The following is a 26,031-nucleotide window of genomic DNA, read 5'->3' as shown; positions in this document are numbered from 1 at the left end:
CCCGATGACCACTTCCTGCTTCCTGGGAATGGCACCACTGTGAATGGAACAAAGGCTGATGGGATTGTGGTGGACGTGGAGACCATGGAGGCCCAGAGGATCATGGTGGCATCCTCCATGACTGTGCTGGTCGGGCTGTTCCAGGTAATTATTGAGTTAAAGATTCAGTGCAAAGAGGAAGACATTGATGTCCCACAATGATCTGATATCATTCTGTTCATATTAATATAAGGTATTGAGGAACAACTCTGGGGCCTGATAGCCTTTAACTTGGATCCAGAGTTTTTGTTGGTCAAGTCATGTGGTCTACTGTATCTCCATGGTGACCAGGTGTTCCTCCCCATACAGGTGGTAATGGGGCTGCTCCAGGTGGGCTTCCTGGTCCGTTACCTGTCAGACCCCCTGGTGGGCGGCTTCACCACAGCTGCTGCCTTCCACGTCCTCATCTCCCAGCTGAAGATAGTCCTCTCCGTCCCCACTAACAACCACAGCGGCTGCTTCTCCATCCTCTACGTGAGGGTCTAATACTCTAAAACACACTGTAGAAGGACATCTGTCTAGATCCCTTTTTATAGGCTGTTAGTGTCGGAGAATTAATGAAAAAAATATTTTTAAAAACAGCCTAGAATATTCTTTCCATCAAATAACACATGGTTATTGACAAAATAACAACAAAAGAGCTTTCTATTTAGTGGTCATTCTATCCAACTAGATTCATTTGATGGCCTGCTTTGCATTAAACAAAATGCACATCTCAGGGATAGTCAGACATAAAGATCACCAAATATGACCAATTCTTCTGTTTAGATGCTCATCGATGTGTTTACCAACATCAGACAAACCAACATAGCTGACCTGGTGGCCGGGCTGCTCACCATTGTCATCGTCATGGCTGTAAAAGAGGTCAACACCAAATTCCGGCACAAGATTCCCGTCCCCATCCCCATCGAAGTGATTGTGGTAGGAAATGGAATGGCTCACGGTCAATATTTTACTGTTGTGAAATTATCCGTGTTTGAGATTGTATGAAATGCAGAATATCCAAACATGTAATAGGGTTTACGGAGAATTCTGAGGATATCATGGGCTACTATTAATAGGGTGATTTTAGAACTTCTCCACCAAGTTACATCATCCTAAGTGATAAAATAACTATAACCTAAAGATGAAATGACTGTATATGGATCTACTGTGTCCCATCCATATGTGTGTGTTACATGTGTGATACATGTTTAAGTGTACAGTAACTGTCATGACTTCGGCCGAAGTTGATGCCTCTCCTTGTTCGGGTGGTGATCGGCGGTCGACGTCACCGGTCTTCTAGCCATCGCCGATCCATTTGTCATTTTCCATTTGTTTTGTCTCGTTTTTCCACACACCTGGTTTTCATTTCCCAATTACTGGTCATGTATTTAACCCTCTGTTTCCCCCATGTCTTTGTGTGTGATTGTTCTTTGTTCAGGTCGGAATGTTCCGGCTGGTTTGTACCGGGTGCTGTTTATCACCCATGTTTTGTGGCAACTGTTCTTTTTCACTTCGTAAATTGTTTTACTTTGTGCTGTCGAGTAAAGTGTGTTGTTTCACTCATCTCTGCTCTCCTGCGCCTGACTTTCTACACCAGCTACACCCACTAGCCTGACAGTAACTCATCATCTCTCACCTCTCCTGTGTCCAACTGTCTCTATCTCCACCCCAATCCACCCCCCTCTCTCCCAGACCGTGGTTGCCGCTGGGATCTCCTACGCCATTGAGCTGGAGTCGCGCTACGACGCCAGCATTGTGCACAGCATCCCCAGGGGGTGAGAGCCCTTCCTGTGGCACTTCCTGTTTCCTGTCCCCAAGCAGAGGATGTTCTGGAGTTTTTTATTGACAGACTTAGAATCGTATGCTCCTCCTCGTTAAGTCATTCAGCAGGCGCTATCCAAACCAGACTGCCTTGGCTTGTAGTGTTACTGTCAGAGTATTAGCAAATGGTTCCAACAATAATATCAACAAATGGCATGGAGAAACGTTCCCAACAATACCAAACATAATTTGAAAGACTATTTAAATAACAATATGAGTTACATTCAGTTAAATTGAGTACTGTACACTTCCTAAATCAAACACAATATCAAAACTGTAAAAAATATGTTTCCCAATGTAACTTGTGAGGTGTTTGTCCCACAGGTTTGCTCCAGCTCAGCCCCCCAACATAGAGCTGCTGTGGAACATTCTGGGCTCTAGTTTCTCTACAGCTGTAGTGGGCTATGCAGTGGCCGTCTCTGTGGCCAAGGTATACGCTGCAAAACACGACTACACCATCGATGGCAATCAGGTGTGTGTGTGTGTGTTTGTGTGTGTGTTGTACATTCCAAACTTCCTGCCAATCATGTTCTTTCCCAAAGCAGAATTTCTCTCACGCTGTGGGAGTCGACCTGTGATGTAAGAGTGTCTATAACCAAGAGTTTAATATGACCATCCTAATGTCTCTCTGAAACAATGTGAGTATTGTGGCCAAAATCTATTTTTTGGAGTCACTCCACACAGACACACACATAGTCAGTACACCACTAAAACACTGTGTTGGTTTTGATAGTAAGTATCACTTAAATGCTTCATTCAATGGGTTTACAGTAACTCAACACTCCCTACCAAATCCGGATTTGTATATTGCAAATTAGCACCAATGCAAATGTTTTCTAAATCAGGCCCTAGTCTCTATGACATCACTGCAGAGCACAGGTACAGTATGTTCAAGAACAACATTTGCAGATTGACACTGGTTTCTCAGCTGTAACGTGTGCAATGCTCCATGTATCATTTGCAGTAGATTGACCAGGCTCTCTCCCTGTGTGACCTAGGAGCTGATAGCGTTCGGGTTCAGCAATGTGTTCTGTGGCTGCTTCTCCGGCTTTGTGGCAAGCACTGCACTGTCCCGCACCGCTGTACAGGAGAGCACCGGTGGCAAGAGTCAGGTACACTATACAGTACTTATAGGTAAGAAAAACACACACACACACAATAACAGGGTGCCGTTACAAACGTGTGTACTACTCCTACAGATGGCTGGTATAATCTCAGCTGTGATGGTAATGATTGTGATCCTGGCTCTGGGGCACCTCTTGGAACCCCTGCAGAAGGTGAGGAAAGGGCTCAATGATAATGCAGAGTGTGAAATGGGATTGGTGTAGACTAACACAACTGATCCAGCTCTGTATTGGTCCCACAGTCAGTGCTGGCAGCCATCGTCATCGCCAACCTAAAGGGAATGTTCATGCAGGTGACAGAGGTGCCCACACTGTGGAGACAGAACAGAGCAGACTGTGTGAGTAACACTGTAGAGCACCGTCCACATTCAATCCCCTGAAGTACTGTAGTACTTGGTGTACATGGAATAACTTTTCATGTAATCACTGGCAGTAAAGATACCTTGATGTCACCCAATCCACTCTATTTCACTTCAATGTAACAATTGTACTCTGACTTTCTCTGCTGGATCTCATCAAAAGTTAAAGCTGAAACTTGTTCTTTTCCAAGTTCATCTGGCTGGCGACCTGCCTGGCTTCTGTGGTGTTGGGACTGGACGTGGGACTGCTGGCTGGCCTGGTGTTTGAGATGGGAACTGTGGTGGTCAGGACACAGTTGTGAGTGACACATAACACCTATAGCACGTAACACACTACATAGTACCAATCACATACTAGATGCATTCTGTGAAGGCCTAGTTTAGATGTCATATTTTGATGTAGATATTGTTGTGTACACTACAGTATTTACCCTGTATTATAAATCCATTAACCCTGAATCAGAAGATCAAAAGATTTCCCTGGCTCGCGTGTTTGACCACGTGCTCTTCACCGCTGTGTAGATAAGAGTCTATAAACATCAGTCGGCGAGACTATGAGTAACACTGAGCAGGCCTCTTCTGTAATCAAAGGCTATTGGGATGGCTTTGAAGTCTTCAGCTCTTGTCATTAGAAATATCACCTTTCCCAAACCCACTGATGTATAACATAAAACAAATAAGCATTCAAAATAACTACAAAGACATTATAGGATCCATATGCTTGATGTGTCCTAGTTTAAACTGTCATTATTTATATTGTCTGTCTACAAAATAGAAATGATGAGGATGGCACTAAGAAAAATATATTTTATTTATAAAAAATATATTTTCCTCTTCATTCATAGTCCTGCATGCTCTACACTTGGAAACATACCCGGCACAAACATATACAGGAACATGAAAGACTACAAGAATGTAAGACATCTGATATGTTTGAACTCTAATTAATATATACCAGAAATGGATGCCAGAAATAAATGCAATAATTAGGCCTTCCTCTTTCAGATTGCAGAAGTTCCCGGAATTAAGATTTTTAAGTGCAATGCTCCCATCTACTTTGCCAACATTGACTACTTCAAAGAGCGATTGAGAGCCACGGTGATTGAGCTCATTATATTTCCCCTTGACATTGTATAGATTGTGGATAGGCCTTATCATTCTACAAGCAGGCAAGATGAAAGTTTGTTGTGCATTTGACCTTTGACATGCAGGTGGGGTTTGACTCTGTCAGAGTGTTCAAGAAGAGGAATAAGGCCCTCAAGAAGATTCACAAACTCATAAAGAAAGGGAAACTGAGGGCGACAGAGGTACGATACAGTCTGATTATTGATAACATTCATCTGTTCAGCTCAGAATATTTTGAAACAGGGAATTTCCATCTTCAGTCTCCTTTCAATCCTTTACACTCATTTAGTTTTGCTCTGTAATGTGAGCTCCAGTACCTGGTAACCAGTTAGGATTTTATGATTGGTTGTGGAACTACATTTGACTGATTGATTGATTGATTTATTGACTGGTTGATGGATTGATTGATTGAACGATTGATTGATTGATTGATTGATTGGTTGGTTGAACCTCCGTTCCCCCAGACTGGGGAGGTGGTATCCGAGGTCTCCCTGGGTGTCGACAACAAGGGGTTCGAGAGCGAGCGGGACAGTGGGCGGGAGTCCGGGCAGGTGGAGGACGGGGATTGGCCTGTGCCAGAGGTGGAGGTCCGTGTGGATTGGGCCATGGAGCTACCAGTCAGGGTGTCGGTACCTAAGGTCCAGATCCACAGCCTAGTATTGGACTTTTCAGCCGTTTCCTTCCTAGACGTGGTGGCCGTCAAGTCCCTCAGACTGGTAGGTCGAACTCTACTACTGGTACCATCCATATGATATTCTATAGAATAGATTTTACAGACTACAGTTCATTCAAAGACAAAAGATCCCTTACTACAGTGTCATAGTGAGTCATCTTTCTGACGTCATTTGAGCTAGTGATCTACTGTATGACGAGGCATCATGTCACAGCTTATACACAGTGCCCCAGCTCATGACAATGCACAAATGACACAACTAAAGGAACAAATACCCTCTGTATGGTTCAGTGGAGGTCGATGACGTTTAAGATGAGGGAGGACTATTGTTTTTTTATGAACATGGCCTTATTACTATCACAGTATATTGGATGATTGTCATTCATTTTCCATTCACCCAGCTCAATGTAACAGCGATAGGTTTAGGCTACTACATGATACAAAACTTATCTCTTTACCCATCAGGACAGTTTACAACACTGATCGAGAGAAAAATGATAATTATCAAGGTGACAGACAATGACACATTCAATACTGCATCGCACAATCTTGCATGCATCTAGCTGATTTAGGGTGTAATCATTAGTCAAACTGTCACGGTCGTTTGTAGAATTAACGGACCAAGGCGCAGCGTGCGTTGAGTTCCACATAATTTATTAAAGAAGTGAAACTTTAGCAAAGACAAAACAATAAACAATAAACTAACAAACAACGAACCGTGACTACACCACTAACTCAAAACATAAACCGTATCCCATAACCCACAGGTGGAAAAAATGCTACTTAAATATGATCCCCAATTAGAGACAACGATAGCCAGCTGCCTCTAATTGGGAATCATACCAAAACCCCAACATAGAAAAAACAACCTAGAACCCCACATAGAAAATATAAACTAGACTAACCCCCCAGTCACGCCCTGACCTACTCCACCATAGAAAATAAAGTATCTCTATGGTCAGGCCGTGACACAAACAGTTGCAAATTAGAGTTTCTTTTGGACAAATTCAGGTATGTTTATCCCTGTTTCGTTACGTTTGCTTCCGTTTAATACACGTTTTTTCAACAGAATCGGTGGAATGAATACAGCCCTGATCACACGCAAAAACAGTTCACTTTCATAGCAGTCACATACAAACAGCATGATAATTTTGCCCGTTGTATAATTCATTTTCGCATCTATGCGCTCTCTTCTTCTCACCTTTTCCCTTCGCTTATGGACTTCAGTGCACAACACATCAGCTATCTGTGACCAGGCAAAAAAAAACTTTCCAAGCCAAATCTCCATATCATAACCGCTAAAAGTTACACACAGTCTACATGTCACCATATTAGCAAACATCATAGTCGACATAGCTACTAGAACTAACGTGTTAGTAAACCTGCTACAATCATGAACTACAATGTACAGTCAGCAAGCAGTTTAGCAGTTACATTGGCAGGCCCCGGTGGCAATACATTTATAAAACCAAAACTTACCTTCACTTGGAAGAGTTCCAGTGTTTGATAGATATAGCCAGCTAGCTAACATAGCATCCCTCTCTGTTTGAGCCAAGTGTTTGATTAGGCTAAACTAGCTAGCTGCATTCGCCAGCTAAGTGAAAGTTTTAAAAAAATACAACAAAGTATTGCTATCACTCTCTCTCTTGCTTCTCCTTCATCTTTAAACAAATGAATTTGTTCAAAACTGTTCAACTATAGTCTTTCTCTCTCTTTGAGTCTACTCTTTGAATCAACCACATTGTATGCACTGCAGTGTTAGATCGCTATAGCGTATGCTTTCAGTACTAGATTCACTCTCGGATCCTTTGAATGGGTGGACAACATGTCATTTCATGCTTCAAGAGCTCTGATAGTTGTCATAATCACCAGAAGTTGTCATAATCATAGCCACAGGAAGTAGTTTGGGGGTGGGGGTGGGGGTGCTGGACATTTTTATTTAAGAATGTGTATTTTTCAGGGGGTGCTGCAGCATCCTCAGCACCCCTACTTCATGATTACTGTGAGTCTTCAAGGTTTTGTATTTAAGTCTAGCTGTCTTTTGGCTACACCGTGGTGCTAGCTTACAGAGGGCTGTGGATGCTACAAAACAGTGTGTTTTAATCAATTATTTCGTGACGTGAATATATTTAGTATAGTTTTATGTAAAAATGCTAACATTTTAATGAAATTCACTGAGGAGGGTGGTCCTCCCCGGTTCAACAACCTCAGAATACAACTTTAAATAATGCCCTGTGGCTGTTTTGTTTACTGTAGCAATCTCAGGGTGCAGGAATGTGCTTGTGTGTTTAGACGGTTTGTGTGTTTAGTGATATCAGAGCTTAACCCTGTGAGATAAATGGCATGGTGTCACACTAATCTATCCCCCTCTGTCCTCTACAGGTCATTAAAGAGTTCCTACGCATTGGAGTCAATGTCTACATCGCAGGCTGTGACGGTACGGTTTGGGATGAAAAAATACAGTATATGTCACTATTTAAAGTCTTGAGCATAGTAAGCAGTGTTATCGGGACAGTGCTATCCCTTTCTTACAAAGAATTCTGCTGTAAAATGTTTGTTCAATGCTGCCAAGTGGATTAGAATGAACTAAAAGCAGATTGTACTATCAAAATGTCCATGTCATAGTAATGGTTGTGTTTTGTTGGCCTGCTTGGAGGTTCACATTCTGATAACTGGTGGTGTCTGTGCCAGTCTGTTTCAGCACTGGACAGCCCCTGCCTTCTGCATTGGGTTCTTTGCTGTTGTTATTGGTCTCTCTAACTGGCATCTAACACTCCAGATGAAATTGTATGGAAAATGGAAGCCTTGGCCTTCTTCGACGAGGAGGTCATACGAGATCTCCTCTTTCTCTCTGTCCACGATGCCATCCTCTTCATCAAACTGGAGACAGCCAATGGGAGCATGCAGGATGCCATGGTTGAGGGGGTGAGGGACCCGGAAATCTGTGGTTTATTCTCTGATTTTAATTGATGCTCAAACAACTGACTAAAGACTGTATTAACCTTGCTATCTTGTCTTTGCCTGTGCCCAGCTTTCTCTAATGCAGGACTGCAAGGAGCCACCGCCTTTCACTGAGGAAGAGGACCTGATTGAGACCTATGACAACCAGCATAGAGTGAGAACTATTTTCATCACTCCATTCTCTTTTATTGTCAATCGCATCAGAATGTTTGACAGCCACAATTTTGTCCATTATTCATCCAATTCTCTCATCCATAGGCAATCCATGGACTCTCCAACTAACACAGAAACGCAGAAGAGCTGACCGTGTATCTGTGTTCTCTGTGAACGGAGGATCAACCAGTACTCATTACTTTCCATAAGGGACCACGGTCAAATCAGGGGACACTGACAATGTATTTTCCCCAGACTACAGCTCAAACTCAGGGGAAGCTACACTTAGCCAACTGAGTGTAACGTTGGACTTTGGAGTGGACTAAGAGGGTGATTTGAGGCAGCCGATCATTGATATCTCTCTTTAACAACCGTAAAGTGTCTTAATTATATCCATGAATAATAAACTCATTTAGATGTATATATTTATATTATTGTAAACTATCTGCTATGTCAAGGTCCTTCTCTTTTACAAGTGTAATAGTATCAATAGGGATGAAGTAGAACAGGAGTTAGGCATGCCCTTTTCCTTGGGCGCATTTCCACAACAGGACCATTGTTTGTGTTTGTGTCGAGGGCTTTCGGAAGAACAAATGCATAAATACAGAAGTCCTGCTCATCCGTGCAGTCGCAGTTGATCTGTGTTATAAACACTCAGTTTCCTCCCTCCCGAGATGAGCACTCCCAAGGGGCGGAAGGGACATCGGAGGACCTCGGCTGAACCTGGAAGAGGGAAGGAGAGACACTTCTGTTTTATGTGGCCTACTTAGTTAACAAGAGAAACGAGTGGTACTACATCCCAAATCCCGTCACAGACTTTTTCTCCTAGACCCATCCACTGCACAGGAAGTGATATCATACAGGAAGAGTTGAAGTGTGTGTAAACAACGATTTTCTATTATATCTAACAATGGAAACACATGTCCTCAAAGATGGAAGGCAGGCGGAAGGTGGCGAGATCAGGTGAGACCATTCTAGCCAATGAGAGAGTAGATACATGTGTGAACAACAGGCCATAGAGATAGATAGATAGATAGATAGATAGATAGATAGATAGATAGATAGATAGATAGATAGATAGATAGATAGATAGATAGATAGATAGATAGATAGATAGATAGATAGATAGATAGATAGATAGATAGATAGATAGATAGATAGATAGATAGATAGATAGATAGATAGATAGATAGATAGATAGATAGATAGATAGATAGATAGATAGATAGATAGATAGATAGATAGATAGATAGATAGATAGATAGAGGACTCATCTTAGTATCGGTGCAATCATAATGTTTGTACCAGCATGGGCAGCGCCATTGAAGCTATCTCAACAAAACAAAAAAATCATTAATTAGCTGATTTCTCCCAACTCATTGCCTGATGACTCAAACTGAATTGTTCCGCTGCTCTATCATTTGCTACATACTTCAGCCTGAGACTGCCCTCATTGAAGTTGTTTGCGGTGATGTCAAAATGAGGGGTGTTTTACAAAAGTCATCAGCGATTAGATCATCTCTAAGCAAGAGGAATATCAAAGCCAATGACCAATTTTCAAACACCGCTTTACCCATGTGTGTTCTGGCTCTGGGCCAACCCATCGGTTTTTGGGACCAATCAGATGGTCTAAACCGGATTTCCATTCTAGAAATTGTCGGGGAGTTACTTAGATCCAGACTCATTGCAGAGAAGAAAATAACATCTGCGGGCATGGAGTAAGCGTTTGGCTGGAGCAAGGAGTTTGGGTAGCCAGGCAACCCAACTCGTAGAAATCCCCACCCAGTTGATTAGTGTAAAATGTTGAAAGCCCTCAATGGCAATGTCCATGCTAAAATGAGTTATATCCATGATGAGTCCATCTATCTCTGACAACAGGCACAACTCCGATATAAAGTTGTTTTTGCGTAACTTGCGTTCTATAACTATTATGAAACTTCTATTCAATCAAATAAGCCTCACATAGCAAATTATCAATTCCATTTTTTGTTGACCAAATTTCATACAAAAATTCCTCACTTCGTTGGCTTATTTTTGTGGACAGATTTTGGGCAGAGTAAAACCTTTCGCTTTTCCTCTCTGGTTTAAAGGGTTTGGTTGGTTGTTTTTTATTAAGGCCATTACGAGATGAATGAGGCAATGTTGCATTCTCAGCCATCAACTCTACAATAAAAGGCAGACTAGACTGTTGTAAAAAATGTGTACTAGCAAGAGCAGAATTGTAAAGTTGTTTTTCTTTTAATCATGTCTAAATATGGACTGCAAGCATTTCTGCTGGCTTTGAAGAGATTTTTGTAATATTTCTGGATTTTATTGTACAATTAAAGCTTTGTGAAATATTACATTTAGTGTCATATTTCCTTTCCCAGTCAATCAAAATATCCTCATCTGCCTCTGGCCATGTGCGAGGGATGAGTTGTTTGTGCAGATTACGGCCCTAGCTTTCCCCTGATGTTCCTGTGTGGGTTACTGTGAAGTAAGCTTGATAGTGTTGTGTTACTAATTGTGGGAATTGTGTAAAGGCATTTATCACCGTATGTACACATTGCCTTTACACATGCACACACACACACACACACACACACACACACACACACACACACACACACACACACACACACACACACACACATGGCATTCATTCTTCAACACATTGGACTACAGTGGCTGGGTGAGTCTGAACATAACTTTCTATGTATCTCAAATAAGATATATTCAACACTTGTTTTTAAGAGTTATATTTCATTTTATAACTTGGGGAAGTACAGTCTTACTAGATGGGAGAGGCAAGAACTTGTACAGTGGGTTGAGTAGTGTAAAGCAAGCTTTAAAATAAGTATTGCTTTCCGTTCAGTCACTAACCTAGTCACTACTGTAAGACTAACACACACCTTTTTATCGATTCAGATCAAGGTGTTCTATCTATAAGCAGGTTACTGTTTCAGTATGTACAGGTTGCTCCAATCTTAATGATTGTGAAACAATAGCCGCATTTATAGCTGGTTCTAGCGTGGGTCCTTTGTCCTGATCTTGTCCACGTTCAGTGCCAGGTATCAATGGGGCTTAGAGCATCCATCATCTGATCTGCTTTCATGGCATCATGATGAAAAGTATGATTATATTATCAGTAATTAATATTTGACAGCATCTGTAAACTTTATAAACCACGTCTTGGGTTTGAGATTGTTAAATAATTCTGTCGTGAAGATGAGCTTATCGTGTTCTAATCTCCACCGGTGGTTGTGACTGTAGATATTTATTACTTGGGTTTAAAGTCTACGTTGTAAAAACACCCTTAATCTTCAGCACATTCTAGTAGGTGCTATAGTTGCTAGGATTCTCCCATGTGGAACCTGTTCCTGGGGACAACCTGACATACATCGTTGTTTTGCTAAGTTTCTCTCCCAAGCCCACATGTTTATCATCACATTGTAAAAGGTTCTCAGTTTTCTCTGCTGAAGACTACCGTACTGTTTATTGGTTGTTCTATAGTTATTATTATATATGCGCTAGGACATGCCAAGCTCATATCAGGAGTGATTTATTGATTTAATGATTTACGGACTATTTGAAAACTCACTAAATGATACATGGAAAAGTACGTAGGTTATGTTCATTCATATATGAGACATGTTTATTTAATGTACTTTATTGTACTATTGTACAAATCAAATCAAATCCAAATCAAGTTGTATTGGTCACATACACATGGTTAGCAGATGTTAATGCGAGTGTAGCGAAATGCTTGTGCTTCTAGTTCTGACAGTGCAGTAATATCTAACAATTTCACAACAACTACCTTATGCACACAAGTGTAAGGAATGAATAAGAATATGTACATATAAATATATGGATGAGCGATGGCCGTGCGGCATAGGCAAGATGCAGTAGATGGTATAGAGTACTGTATATACATATGAGATGAGTAATGTAGGGTATGTAATCATTAAATAAAGTGGCATTGTTTAAAGTGACTAGTGATACATTTATTACATACAATTATTATTAAAGTGGCTAGAGATTTGAGTCAGTATGTTGGCAGCAGCCACTCAATGTTAGTGGTTGCTGTTTAATAACAGTCTGACGGCCTTGAGATAGAAGCTGTTTTTCAGTCTCTCGGTCCCAGCTTTGATGCACCTGTACTGACCTCGCCTTCTGGATGATAGTGGGGTGAACAGGCAGTGGCTTGGGTGGTTGTTGTCCTTGATGATCTTTTTGGCCTTCCTGTGACATCGGGTGATGTAGGTGTCCTGGAGGGCAGGTAGTTTGCCCCCGGTGATGCGTTGTGCAGACCGCGCTACCCTCTGGAGAGCCTTACGGTTGTGGGCGGAGCAGTTGCCGTACCAGGCGGTGAAACAGCCCGACAGGATGCTCTCGATTGTGCATCTGTAAAAGTTTGTGAGTGTTTTCGGGGTGACAAGCCAAATTTCTTCAGCCTCCTGAAGTTGAAAAGGCACTGTTGCTGTTGTGCCTTCTTCACCACGCTGTAACGATCGTCGTCATATTCCTCCTCCTCGGATGAGGAGGAGCATGGATCAGACCAACACGCAGCGAGGTATGTGGACATAATGATTTATTAGACAAACGACGAAACACAAAATAACACTTTAGAAAACAAAATAACAAAACGAACTAAACAGACCTAAACTTACGAACTTACATGAAACGAAGAACACACGAACAGGAACAGACAAACCGAAACAGTCCCGTGTGGTAACATGTACTGACACGGAAGACAACCACCCACAAACAAACAGTGTGAAAACACCTACCTTAATATGACTCTCAATTAGAGGAAATGAAAACCACCTGCCTCTAATTGAGAGCCATACCAGGCAACCCATTAACCCAACAAGACAACACATAACATAGACTACCCACCCAAACTCACGCCCTGACCAATAAACACATACCAAAACACAGAAAACAGGTCAGGAACGTGACACACGCTGTCTGTGTGGGTGGACCATTTCAGTTTGTCCGTGATGTGTATGCCGAGGAACATAAAACTTTCCACCTTCTCCACAAGCCAATTGTATTCACATATGACAAATCAATAATAATTGTACTTTTAAATGACTTACTTGCTTACTGACAAAAACCTACACAAAAACCTAAAACGCAAACAGACAGTTATTAAACAGTTATATTAGTAATTCTTCACATACCTCAATCACATACCTCCATCACATCATTGTCAAAATAGGTCACAACCAAGTCCCTCAGCTGTGAGAGACTTTTCTTTTCTTTAATCTGCCTTTATGAGTGGAAAGGGCAGGAGTAGGGAGTCAGTGGAAACAATTTGTCCTTGGAGTCGTTAACGGAGCAATCCAGCCGTCATCAGCCATTAGAAATCTAACAACACACATGGCAAAGCCTTGGAGAACAAAGGCCCGGTCTATAAAATAAAAAAAACATGAGAAGGTCAGAACAGAAGCAGGTTAGCGTTTTTTTGTCATGAATCTTGTTCGGGAGGCACTAGTGGTCACTAGCTGGCACAGTCGCAAAATCATCAAATCAGATTTGAAACCTAACCATAACCTTAACCCTAACCTTAAACACACTACTAACAGTAATGCCTAACCATAACCTTAACCCTAACCTTAACCACACTACTAACCATAATGCCTAACCATAACCTTAACCCTAACCTTAACCACACTGCTAACCATAATGCCTAACCATAACCTTAAATTAAGACCAAAAATATAATTTTTGTTTTCATGGATTTTTATAATATAGACAATTTTGACTTTGCAGCTGGCCAATCTAGAGGAAATCGCTCAGTTCTGCCTCCAGGGCAAGATTCATGACATTAAACGTCAACCTTCAAAACATACACCCCAATTATGTTTCTTCGGGTACAGTAAGTAATAAATATACAATAAAAACAGAGATTAAAGTAACCTTCCCCTCCACACACATACACATACTGTACACACACACACACACGCACTGACACACACACACACACACACACCTATGAGGTCATTCCCACAGACATGCTATTTTCGCTTGACTGGAATGCAGCATTGAAAGCCAACAAAAACGTGTACTATTTTACAGTGATAAAACTGTGATGATAACATAAAGCAGAGATACCTGTAGCTTATCAACTGGTCACACAACAAGATCTGGGTCAATGTAATATGTTTTCATGGAGAGGGAAAATTCAGTTTGATCTGGTCCATGATTTATGCTACAGGGTTCCCCAAAAGGCCAACGTGCCATATTCGGCCCCCCTGTGCTTAGGAAATTTGTTCCCAAGTAGTCCTACACATAAATAGAGAGGAATATGTGATCGTATCCCAATGTAATCGAGGTTTGAAATTATTCTGTTTTTGTCAAATACTAAATCTGTTTGGGCTTCTTTGGGTAAATTTCCAGTGTACAAATTATTTATGACTATGTTCCAGCCCCCCGACCATTCACTCAAGAATAAATTGACCTGTGTCTGAATGTAATTAAGGACCCCTGATTTATGGTGTATATATATAGGCTGTAAATAGGTATGTTGTAGGGCTTTGTATGACACAAGTGGTCAGCATGTACTATAGGTATGATGAAAACAACTACTATTATATTTGTACATTGTTATTCTTGAAGTTCTTCAGATGTATGCTTTAGATAGGCTTCATGTAAGACCTACTGTTAAGTATAACAAGACATCCCCCTGCACTGACACCCCAACCCCAGATGAACAGCAATATCCCTTCTGTGTCGCTGCAATGAATCTCACAACATTAGCCAGTTTGAAAGTTGAGAGCGGGTTATTATTGTATAGTAGTACTGCTACCCCTCATCATATTCATCCATGTTTAACCTCAACCCTAACTTGAACCTCTACCACGAAACGTCCACTGATCTCCAGTGTACAGCCCACGACCACTGTCCAGTCCTTCCCACCCTGCCCATAAGTCGGGATCTCAGACACACTCAGTAATCATTGAAAGTTGAGGCACTGTGCCAGGGCATTTATCCATAAGAACAATGGTCAAGGATAGGGCTGGGCTGGCGTGTGACGACTGCATCATAATTGCTGTTAATAATTACAGTTATGAACGATAAGCAACCCGGTAGAGTGGATTTGTTAATTGCAACATTCCCAAGGGTCCCAGATGATCTCGGGGTGTTCCTCTGTGCAGAGAGAAAGATACAGAAAGACAGGCAAAGTTTGGATACACTGAAGCTGCGTACACAGATAAACTAGTAAGGTAAGAGTTAGTGTTATGTATTATTCTAGTACCTTGCTTATCATTTATTACTATTAAAGATATATCAATTAAGACACTTTCTATCTTTCCATCTGATATCTGGATGTGGCAGTTGGTGACACAACACTTTCTTAAGAGTTTTTTATTTTGTATTACCTTTAGTAAAAACTATTTGTAATATAGGACAACCTTGCCTGTGTTCTCCTGTGTATTATAATGGTATCAGAACCCTTATTTAACCCAGGCCACTCTAACCTAGTCAAAGCTGACAAGCAGCACAGGCCCTGCCCAGCCATGCCAGTCGCAGCTGGTCCACTGGACAGCACAGAGCTGTGACACTAATGACACAGGCTGATGTAGTTAGTTAGTGTGTGGCGGTAGCTGTACCTTTGTTGTGCAGCAGCTCCACAGTAAGCGTCTGTGTCAAGTTACTTTCAAAGGCAGGAGGGAAAGATATGACAGGAACCTGCACTAAAATGTGATTGATAGGTCTCAGAGACCCTGTGAGGAACAGGTGCCGCACCACTCATCAAGAAGAAGAGGGTAAAGATGAAGCAGTATGTGGTCACCAGGCCACTCTACTCAGAGGACGCCTTCGCAGACGAACATGAGAAGATCCACAGGCACCATAAGACCGTGCGGCACCATGTCAAGCAGTATTTCACGTAAGAATCCATCAAGTTTCTTCTGTTGTTTTGCTTTTGTTGTTTTGTGTAACACTGAAGGTAGCCTTATGATAAGCTGCAGTGCATGGACGCAACACTTCGGCCTAAATTCAATCAGATCAAGAGTTAACCGGCGATAGCAGACACTTGCATAGCTGGTGTTTTGGCGGTGTCGGACATGTAACTACATTAAGAGGTATCAAATCGGTGAGCGGCTGCTCCTTTGGTCATTGTCACGATTATTACAACACACATTCCAGTGTACCAACTTGTAACAAGGCTGCTTGGGATTATAATTAATGCAACTCAGCGCATCCAATGGCAATGTTCGCGGAAGGTAAACTCCCGGAAGTTGTTTGCTGATTTGACAGCTCTAATGCAGTTACACCTCAGACATCACTGAAATAAAAACAATGAAACTGCTTTGCAGTTGTCGGTTATCACAACTCAAATCACTGTAGGAGTTTAGTCTTCATTTGGTGTGGATGGGTGGGCCCACGTGACATTTTACCTGAGACGCCCTGATTCTCTGTAGTTTGCTTACAGATACAGTAACTGTCCTCTAAAAGCATACATCTAGTTTAAAGATCAGTCCTATCATCTTACATACTCTATGTCTAAAATGTGTGCATAAAGATACTTAGATGTTATCAACTATTAGTAAGTAATGTCTGTGGAGTCTAACTAAAAATGGTGTGTGTGTTAACTGTAGTTGTGACCTCAAGCGAGCTAAGAACGCAGCGCTCTCTCTGCTGCCTTTCGTTGGTTGGATGAGAATCTACCAGCTGAAGGAATGGTTTCTGAGTGATATTGTATCTGGGGTCAGCACTGGACTGGTAGCTGTTCTACAAGGTGAAGCTAATACCCACACTCTAACCCACCTCAATCAACCAGTGTACATCTTCAGATCTATCAAAGCAGTTCCTATAGCACTTTTTGAGAAATAATTTGATAAAGAACTGTAGACCTCCTCATTAACGTCACAAAAACATACAATTTGAGCATTGATAGAGAGAGAGGGCAGTTGTTGAAAATGAAGAATATTGATGAACTATGGTTTTACAGAACTGTAATCAGGTCCGATAGTGGTATCACCTAAAATACATTATCTGATCCTAGACACCTATTAATAGGTGTTTATTGAAAGAAGAGATGTTAACGTATCTTTATTAGCAGGCATTATTATCACATAATCATATTAGCATTGGCACACAGTAGAGCCAATAGATACTTAAAACATCTGGATCATGATGACTCTTGAATGCTGTCGTAGTCTCCAGTGACTTATGGTGGAGTTATTTAACATGCACTGTAAACTGTTGTTCATTGTTTTTGTTTGATTGACAGGTCTGGCATACTCCCTGCTGGCCTCCCTCCCTCCATGGTACGGACTCTTCACTGCCTTCTTCCCAGTGATCATCTACTTCTTCCTTGGCACTTCCAGACATATCTCAGTAGGTAAGTACTGTGCATGTGTGTGTGTGTGCGTGTACAGTGTTTTGCTCTGACCATCACAAGCTATCACACCTTTTTACTGTACTTACCGCCCTCTCTCTGCCCATCTCTCCACTTTCCATCCACTGCTTCCTCATCTTCACTTCCTCTCTCTTTCTCATCACCCCACTCACTCCAGGGGCGTTCCCTGTTCTGAGCCTCATGGTGGGTGCAGTGGTGACGAGGCTTGTGCCTGACGAAGGCCCCCCAGTCAACATCACTGGGTTTGAGGGGCTGACCAGCGATGAGCAGAGAGTAATGGTGGCCGCCTCTGTCACCTTCCTCATGGGGATAATGCAGGTAAAACATCATCATTACCTCAGCATTATCACTCATGTACTGTACATTACTCATACTGTATCTCTCTGTAATCTGAATCTAAAATGAACAATGAACAATTCTCCCATATTCTAACATGAGTCCTCTGCTTCTCTCCCAGCTGGCCATGGGTCTGCTGCAGGTAGGCTTCATCGTCATGTACCTGTCAGACACGCTGGTGTCTGGGTTCACCACCGCGGCTGCCGTCCACATCCTGGTGTCCCAGCTGAAGTTTGTGTTGGGCCTGGTGGTGCCGGGACTCAGTGGACCGCTGGCCATCGTTTATGTAAGTCAAGGAAGAGAGACAGGATGAGGTCAAATGTCTTTCAGTATTATTTTTTCTACTGATATCCAAATATGCAATGACTTAGCTATGACAGATATATATTCATTAACACCCTCAAATCTTATCCATCATATCTGATCGGTTTCTAAAGCGCTGAGGAATAAAACACTGTTGATAAGCTAAACAAGTGTCTCATTGTATCTTATCTTACACAGTTAAGCACAGGTCTTCCTCAAGTGCCCACAAGATTTCAGAAAAAGCTATAATTCATGAGTCATGGCTTGGTGTAGAGACCTCTGACTGAACTCTCACACCCTATAACTGGTTCTTCATTACTGTCATCAATATTAACTGACGTCTTCCTCAGACCCTGGAGAAGATCTTTGTCCAGATCGAGAAGACCAACGTGTGTGACCTGGTGACGTCCATACTGATCATGGTGGTGGTGTTCATAGTGAAGGAAATCAACGATAGATACAAAGCCAAGCTGCCTGTTCCAATCCCCATAGAGGTTATCATGGTGAGTGGCACTGTGTGCACTATGTCATCACAACTGGGGCTACAGGTCTATATGTCAGCATACACAGATCAGAATTGGGAAACATTGTCCGGGTAGAACCCTTTTTGGTTACAGGTAGAGCCATTTTGATTTCCATCTATAACCTTTTACATAGAGGGTTCTGCACGGTACCCAAAAGAGTTCTACCTGGAAGCAAAAAGGGTTCTACCCGGAAGCAAAAAGGGTTCTCCTATGGGAACAGCCAAAGAACCCTTTTGGAACCCTTTTTTCTTAGAGTGTATTGATCCAAAGCACAATGCCATTGTAGCAAGGAGCCAGCTTTTGTGAAACGTACAGTATTGATGTTTTATTCTCACACTGACTCACAGTACGGCAGATGAGGACAATCAGGTGAATTGTAGGAAAATACATGTACTATAGGCCTGCAGTGTGTCACAGCTTTGTGTAAAGGTTGACAAGGTAACCAGATTCTCTTGAAATATACTGTTTTATCACCAGATTGCATTAGTCCTGCTAATAACTGATACATTGATTTTGGTAATGACTTTGGCAGACTGTCATCGCTTGTGGCATTTCCTATGCATTCAACTTCCGGGTGAATTATAAAGTTGATGTTGTCGGCCGTATTCCAGTGGGGTAAGCACATATAAAAAGCTGTTTGCTGCATATTAAAATGGCTAAGAATAGATGGAAAATGATCTAACAATACCTCTCCCTCTCAATCTGTTAGGTATGAGTCACCTATGGCCCCGAACATGCAGATCTTCGGGCAGACTGCTGTTGAGGTGTTCCCTATGGCCATAGTGGGCTTTGCTGTAGCCTTCTCTGTCGCCAAGGTCTACTCAGTCAAACACGATTACATCATAGACGGAAATCAGGTGAGTCCCAAAACCAGAACATTAGGAGGAGGGGTTGGAAGCCGAGGTGGTACAGAAAAATGTGTTTATTGTTGCTTGTGAATGAGGGGTGTCAGCCTAATACAAACTATCAACATAAGACTTGAACTAATATCAACAGTTCCAAAACATGCATTTGTCCATGTTTTGCTCTCTAGGAGCTGATAGCTTTTGGGGCCAGTAACATAATTGGAGCAGCCTTTAAGTCATTTGCAGCAAGCACAGCTCTCTCCAGGAGTGCGGTACAGGAGAGTACAGGTGGTAAAACCCAGGTAAACTACTAAACCAAGAGGCTGTCTGAGAATACAGACACACAACCATACTTAGAGTTCCTTCCTGTACAAGTTCTTTATCCAAGAGATGTAGCTGTAAAAGTTATGAAATATTGACCTATTTGGGTCTCCCTATCTTTATTGTAATAATAACTGATAACTTATCATTGTCCAAACCAGATAGAATTGTACAAATGGGAGAGAGAATGTGATATAGTTTGTCATGAATCATAATCTACAGTACATAGTGAGGAATGAAAGAATTGGCTCAGAGTTACAATGCAAAAGCTAAATGTGAGTAAAATAAAGTGTAATTTCATCATTTCAGATCGCTGGTCTACTGTCAGCGCTCATCGTGATGGTCGTCACCTTGGCTATCGGGTTCTTATTGGAGCCACTCCCAAAGGTAAAACTCTCTCAGTATTTACAATATAATTGACTTTAGGAGTTGAATGATAGGGCAACATTTTGATTTCTGCCTAAATAGACATACCCAAGTGTAATTATTTTTCATGAGATGGCCATAAACAATAACGTTGCATAGTTTTATGTTGCATAGTTTTAGAAAGTTCTGGAACTCACCTTTCTGTAAAAAAAAAAATGTATAAATTGCTGAGGTGTACTCGCTTTTGAGGACACAAGCTCAAGTACATAGTACAAATATAATGAAAATATTGAAAATCACATATTATTTGTTTTTCTTATTCAACAAAAGTGGGGCAATAGGGCTTGAAAAGACTGAAATGCTTCCTTCAGCTTGTAAGCACTAAGTGATTTTGTCTGTCTGTGACCAAGGGAAAGTGTTCTTGTTTCAATTCTATGAAACAATTTAGTATGTTTTCATGTTGAGAGCTCTTAAATCCAGCTGAGAATATTAAAGTGAGATGAAACGACAACCGTTGGATTCACTAGACCTATGGGCTCTGTCATTTAAATCGATTCTTTGTCTGGATAGGTCAGAAAATGTGACATATCACTTCCTATGCAAATGTGGGGTCTGAAACCTGACACTTCAAGTCAGCTCTGCTGAGAGAGCGGAAGCGGAGAGCAGACAGATGGGTCTTTCTGGCATTATATTGCACTGGACCCTAAGGCATTCACCAAAATGTCAGTCGGAACCAGTCCAGAACCGTTCAAAGTCCCCCATATAGGGGACTTAACATCTAAGATTAGAACATTACGTGATGAATCACACTGTATGAAGTAGATAGGAGCACTGGAATTTAGAATGAAGTCTTGTGCAACTCTTGTGACTGATCATCAAAGATGTCATTGCCTGACCTTTTCCCTCTGTGTTGACAGTCGGTGCTGGGGGCAGTGGTCATAGTCAACCTGAAGGGGATGTTGATGCAGATCAGAGAAGTCCCTTACCTGTGGAGGAGAGACCGGCCCGACTGTGTGAGTCTTCTGAGACACTCCCACTGAACTGCACCTAAAATGGAAACAAGGAGTGATGTCTTTACCAACTGTAATAATGAACTCATATTTCCTCCAATCCCTTCCATCCCACATCCCCTTGTCCTGTCTCCCCTCCATGTCTTTATCCAGGTGGTGTGGCTGGTGACCTGCCTGGCTTCCATCCTGTTGGGGCTGGATCTGGGGCTGGCTGTAGGTCTAGGGATCGAGCTGCTCACCGTTGTCTTCAGGGCTCAGTTGTGAGTATGGACACAAATCTCCAAATACCTAAAAAAAAGTTGAACTTGTGTCTCTTTTTATTCTTTGTCAGTTTCAATGTTATTAGGAGGTGGACACACCAGGGTTGGGGTCAATTCGAAATTTCGGAATTTGATTCAATTCAACCCAAGTATTGAAATTCAAATTTAAATTGGCCACACCTCACAGGAAGCATAATTTGAATTGAATTTTAATGAAAGGAAGTATAATTGAATTCAAAGCAATTCAAATAAATTCAACTGAGACATGAAACAGACGAGTCTCATTCCTTTGATAAATATTTTGCCCAAAAAATCTGCCACCTCTTACTCAAGAATACAGATACCATCAAGAAAAATGGGAATATAACTCAGATGTCAGTGTTTCATTTGTATTTTTACCCTAAAATGTTTAGGTGTTCCCTTCTATTCTGGAGTGTTGGATTTAATGCATTGTGGGAAATGTATTTTTCTAAATATTTAATAACGTGTAAGTGAATTATGAATTATTACAGACAAAATTATCTTAAAATATTTCCAGACCACTGTTAATTCTTTAATACTCTTTTTAGGAGGATGAGTTTAAAAAATGAAATGTTTCAAGTATTGGAAACCATGCATGATGTCAAAATAAACATGTGCATAATGATGTATGGAATAAATGATCCATTTGAATTACAATGAATTTCATTGAATTCAATTCTACTTCCTTTAATTCAAATTCAATTAAAATGCTGCTTCCTGTGGGATGTGGCCAATTCACATTTAATTCAAATTCAATAATTGAATTGGAATTAAAGACCAATTCACAACTCCATTCAGAATGAACCCCAACCCTGGAACACAATGTCATAGTGACATTTCTGCATACATTTAATTCCAGCCCACGTTGCAGTGTCCTGGCCAATATCACAGGAACAGATATCTACAAAGACCGCAAGGATTACATGAGTGTGAGTAAACTGTAATGTGGACTAAAGACACTCACCATTATCTTGTAATCTTACAGGACTGTGAAGATGGTGTGTCTACACATGGTCCTTGTTCTATTGTTTATATATCTCTTTCCAGATCTATGAGCCAGAGGGTGTTAAGATCTTCAGGATACCGTCACCCATCTTCTTTGCCAATATAGATTTTTTCAGAGGCAAGCTGGTGGAAGCTGTAAGTAAGCAATTATACACAATTATACGTGTAAAATGAAGAATTCAAACACATTTACACATTTACACGTAGGCCTTTTGCATTACAATTTCCATTACATGGTCCAATATGGTAATGATTCACGGATCTACTTATTAAGACATCTTATTTTCTCATCGGATTTGATCCAATGGAAAAAGGTCATAAAGAATGATCAAATCAACTCATGAAGGTCAATACCACCTCATTGTATGAGGTAATATAGTATACCAGGTTGTATAGCATTAGTGCCCATACAAATTGGTGTTACTAAAGTTTTACTTGCACCTTACTAAACACTAAGCACATGCAGATAAGATAAGATTAAGTTTAACCTTGATCTGTATGATGGCCAAGGCAGTGGTAAACAATATGCCTCATTCACAATAAAGCTCATGTGTAACAGTTACTCCCACTTTCATGTGTGCAATTGCTAATTAGGGTTCAACTTGACTTTGATGTGTTTTCAGGTGGGCTTTAACCCTTTGAGGGTGTTGAGAAAGAGAAACAAAGCCCTGAGGAAGATCAGGAAACTTCTAAAGAAAGGAGAGCTGCAGATGACATCTGTGAGTAGTGGTGCACTTATCTGTTGCCCTTAGAAACCCATCAAAACATAACTTCCACTCACAAAGTTACCCCGTTAACACTTTACAAGAGCCCCTTGTATCATAAAGTTTAATTCAAATGGCCATAAGCATGTCATAAATCAGTCTAGCCCAAAACATTAGTTTCACACCTGGCAACAACATACTTTTAGCATTCCAAAATCAACAGACATCATGCACACGCTGCAGGACCTACCTATAGGTACTCATCCCAGTACATGCCTTATCAGTATGGTCTTGGGGTTGCATGTATATGAAAAACAAATGAATCATCATCCCATAGTGGTGGATGGACCTCCAAAGATCACCTTCTACATGTAGTCAGGTTTTTACAATAAGAGGTTGTGGTAATGTTGTGGTACTCCCGGTGCAGAAAGGCCTGCTGCTCACCAGCTCTGGTCCCATTGAGGAGTCTGAGGATGAGAGCAACATGGAGGATCTGGACCAGCCCACTGACTTCAAGGACCTTCCTGTCCAGGTGAACTGGAACTCTGAGCTTCCTGCCAACATCCAAGTCCCCAGAGTAGACGTCCACAGCCTGATCCTGGACTTCTCAGCCGTCTCCTTCCTCGACGTCTCTGCCCTCAAGGGACTCAAAGCGGTAAAACAAAACTCATCCGTTACAACCCTGTGGAATGTGGGGATGATTGTCTATTTTACCAGAGTATTTCTACTTGCTGGGTACTGATATTTTGCTGTGACCTATAGGCACTCAAAGAGCTCATTCGGGTTGAAGTTGAGGTCTACATTGTGGCATGTGACGGTAAGCTGGTTTAAGACAAGCCATCTGTCCCATCTATTCCTTCTCCCTTTTTCTCTTCAACGCTGAATTCAATCACTCTGAAACAAATAGAGGTGAAGTGATTGATCTAACGATATCCATCCCTTGTGTCCAAAGCGTACATCCTGAAGAAACTGCACAGCTGTATGTTCTTTGACAACGAGGTGAAGTCGTCCATGTTTTTCCTGACTCTCCACGATGCCATGCTGCATATCCTGGAGAAACATCCAGTAAACTCTGAAAACACAAAAGTCTGTGAAAAGGTATAACATTTACCTGTAGAAATATACTGTGTATCTATTGATGTTTCCACCCTTACAGACTAGATAAGAGGTGCCAAACCTTATCTTGGCCCACATCGGTTCATACACAGGAACTTGTCTCATTCTTGTGTATCATGTTGTCTTACAGGTTATAACAACAGCCACTATCCATGGCAACCAATGCAATGGTGTGTCGAGTTTGCGTAGCAGGGACAAATTTGTACATGTAAGTAACAGAGACCCATCAGATCTTTTCTACATTTGTAATGAATAATCATCACCAATCCCTTTAAAATGATAACTCTCGTAATGTTGCAACTCATGTGGAGGTACAGGTATTTCATAAAAATCATTCATAAAAATAAAATTACAGTAAGATGAGCTGACAAAATAAAATCTAAATCTCTTTGCTTTCCCCAGGTCTCAGAGACAGAAACCAAGTTCTAGTTCCAGAACTACACTCTCAGATGTCAGTATTTTAAGGGTTCTTCGGTTGTCCCTTTCCACAGATGGTTCTACATGGAACCCAAAGGAGTTCTACCTGGAACCAAAAAGGGTTATATTTGGAACCAAAAAGGGTTCTCCTATGGGGACAGCTGAAGAACCCTTTTGGAACAACTTTTCTAAGAGTGTAGTGATGTGTACAGTACTTTCCTTTCCTGGGATGGCATGCATTTCCTGTGATCGCTGTGCTTTCTGGTGATAATTGACATAAGGACACATGATGCTGTCCTAAAATGGACACCATACAGTAACCATATGTACACAGGACACCACTTATTGAGCTAATAATTGTACATAAAATATATTTGAATGTTTTTGTACTGTTTAACAGATACTCAATGGCAAGTGTATTATGAGACTTTGAAAGAAATATCAGAAAATGTCATTCATATCATTTATTTATTTTCAAAAACATTTTTAAATAGCTTGACAATGTTGCATTTTATACGTGTACATAGGGATTTTATAGGAATGTTATCTTTGATGTATTTTATATGTAAAATAAATGTACTTCTTAGCACAAATTATTTCCGCCAGCAAGAAATGAAGCAATATTAGCAGTACGGTATTTGGAAATCTGAACGTCCTGTAACTGAGATATTGAGTTATATTGAGTTATAGGATGACTAACGTGGTTTTGATATATTGGTCACAGATAAAGCCCTGATAAGAGATGATTAAGTAGAGATCTTTGACAAACTGTTCTGGGGATACAACAGTAACCCTGATTGATTAAGTTGGTGGAGGTTAGTATGGGGTATTTCCAGTATTTCCAGGTGGCAAGACCTCAATGGATCCAAAAGAGCACTTTCATTGTGGTTATAATAGTGATAAGAGATGAGGACTGATGAGTGTCTCAACGTTTACGTACCCTAAAGCCACTGATCCATTTGCCTGGTTTGGATCCCACATATTGTTCTAGAAATGCCATTGTGAATCCTACACAGTAGATATATATGTCATGAAGGTAAAAAAATATATAAACATTTTCAGATGAGGTGAATAACTCTCAAACAGTGATGCAGATAAGCAGAGTATGTTTGGTTTGATTTTGATTTATTAGGATCCCCATCAAAAATACATTACAGACAAAATACATTACAATGTTCATACGTTTAAAAACATGAATATGTAGTGTG

At 41.1% G+C, this 26,031-nt stretch overlaps 2 protein-coding genes across 2 annotated transcripts in view; both read left to right on the top strand.

Moving 5' to 3' along the window:
- The window catches only part of LOC120049356 (pendrin-like), an 11,718-nt gene extending 3,086 nt beyond the window's left edge, over positions 1-8,632 (top strand). The window contains exons 5-21 of the mRNA XM_038995622.1: positions 1-144; positions 349-513; positions 808-960; positions 1,717-1,799; positions 2,170-2,317; positions 2,844-2,957; positions 3,045-3,122; positions 3,212-3,307; positions 3,520-3,626; positions 4,174-4,243; positions 4,334-4,426; positions 4,540-4,635; positions 4,918-5,169; positions 7,509-7,563; positions 7,906-8,051; positions 8,158-8,241; positions 8,346-8,632. The exon at positions 1-144 is cut by the window's left edge and continues 53 nt beyond it. Of these exons, the coding sequence (XP_038851550.1) occupies positions 1-144; positions 349-513; positions 808-960; positions 1,717-1,799; positions 2,170-2,317; positions 2,844-2,957; positions 3,045-3,122; positions 3,212-3,307; positions 3,520-3,626; positions 4,174-4,243; positions 4,334-4,426; positions 4,540-4,635; positions 4,918-5,169; positions 7,509-7,563; positions 7,906-8,051; positions 8,158-8,241; positions 8,346-8,369 (1,908 nt within the window). The 3' untranslated portion in view covers positions 8,370-8,632. The remainder of the gene's footprint in view (positions 145-348; positions 514-807; positions 961-1,716; positions 1,800-2,169; positions 2,318-2,843; positions 2,958-3,044; positions 3,123-3,211; positions 3,308-3,519; positions 3,627-4,173; positions 4,244-4,333; positions 4,427-4,539; positions 4,636-4,917; positions 5,170-7,508; positions 7,564-7,905; positions 8,052-8,157; positions 8,242-8,345) is intronic.
- A 540-nt stretch (positions 8,633-9,172) lies between these two features.
- Positions 9,173-25,425, top strand: LOC120049090 (chloride anion exchanger-like). Its single transcript, XM_038995333.1, has 21 exons — positions 9,173-9,203; positions 15,963-16,119; positions 16,832-16,971; positions 17,467-17,577; positions 17,753-17,913; positions 18,053-18,217; positions 18,585-18,737; positions 19,291-19,373; positions 19,468-19,615; positions 19,792-19,905; positions 20,234-20,311; positions 21,208-21,303; positions 21,454-21,560; positions 22,441-22,510; positions 22,629-22,721; positions 23,210-23,305; positions 23,718-23,945; positions 24,053-24,107; positions 24,243-24,388; positions 24,537-24,614; positions 24,809-25,425. The coding sequence occupies exons 1-21, from the start codon at positions 9,173-9,175 to the stop codon at positions 24,833-24,835; spliced, it is 2,337 nt and encodes a 778-aa protein (XP_038851261.1). The 3' UTR covers positions 24,836-25,425.
- The last annotated feature ends 606 nt before the right edge of the window (positions 25,426-26,031 follow it).

Source organism: Salvelinus namaycush, chromosome 6, assembly GCF_016432855.1.
Source record: "Salvelinus namaycush isolate Seneca chromosome 6, SaNama_1.0, whole genome shotgun sequence".
NCBI classification, from domain to species: domain Eukaryota; kingdom Metazoa; phylum Chordata; class Actinopteri; order Salmoniformes; family Salmonidae; genus Salvelinus; species Salvelinus namaycush.
This window is presented reverse-complemented; position numbering and strand designations above follow the sequence as displayed.

Excerpts from the sequence above, each read along its gene's own strand:
- LOC120049090 (XM_038995333.1), top strand. The coding sequence starts at position 9,173 with ATGGAAGGCAGGCGGAAGGTGGCGAGATCAG. Across the intron at positions 18,738-19,290 it reads TCCCCATAGAGGTTATCATG|ACTGTCATCGCTTGTGGCAT; the intron begins GTGAGTGGCACT and ends TGACTTTGGCAG. Across the intron at positions 21,561-22,440 it reads GTTGTCTTCAGGGCTCAGTT|CCCACGTTGCAGTGTCCTGG; the intron begins GTGAGTATGGAC and ends ATTTAATTCCAG.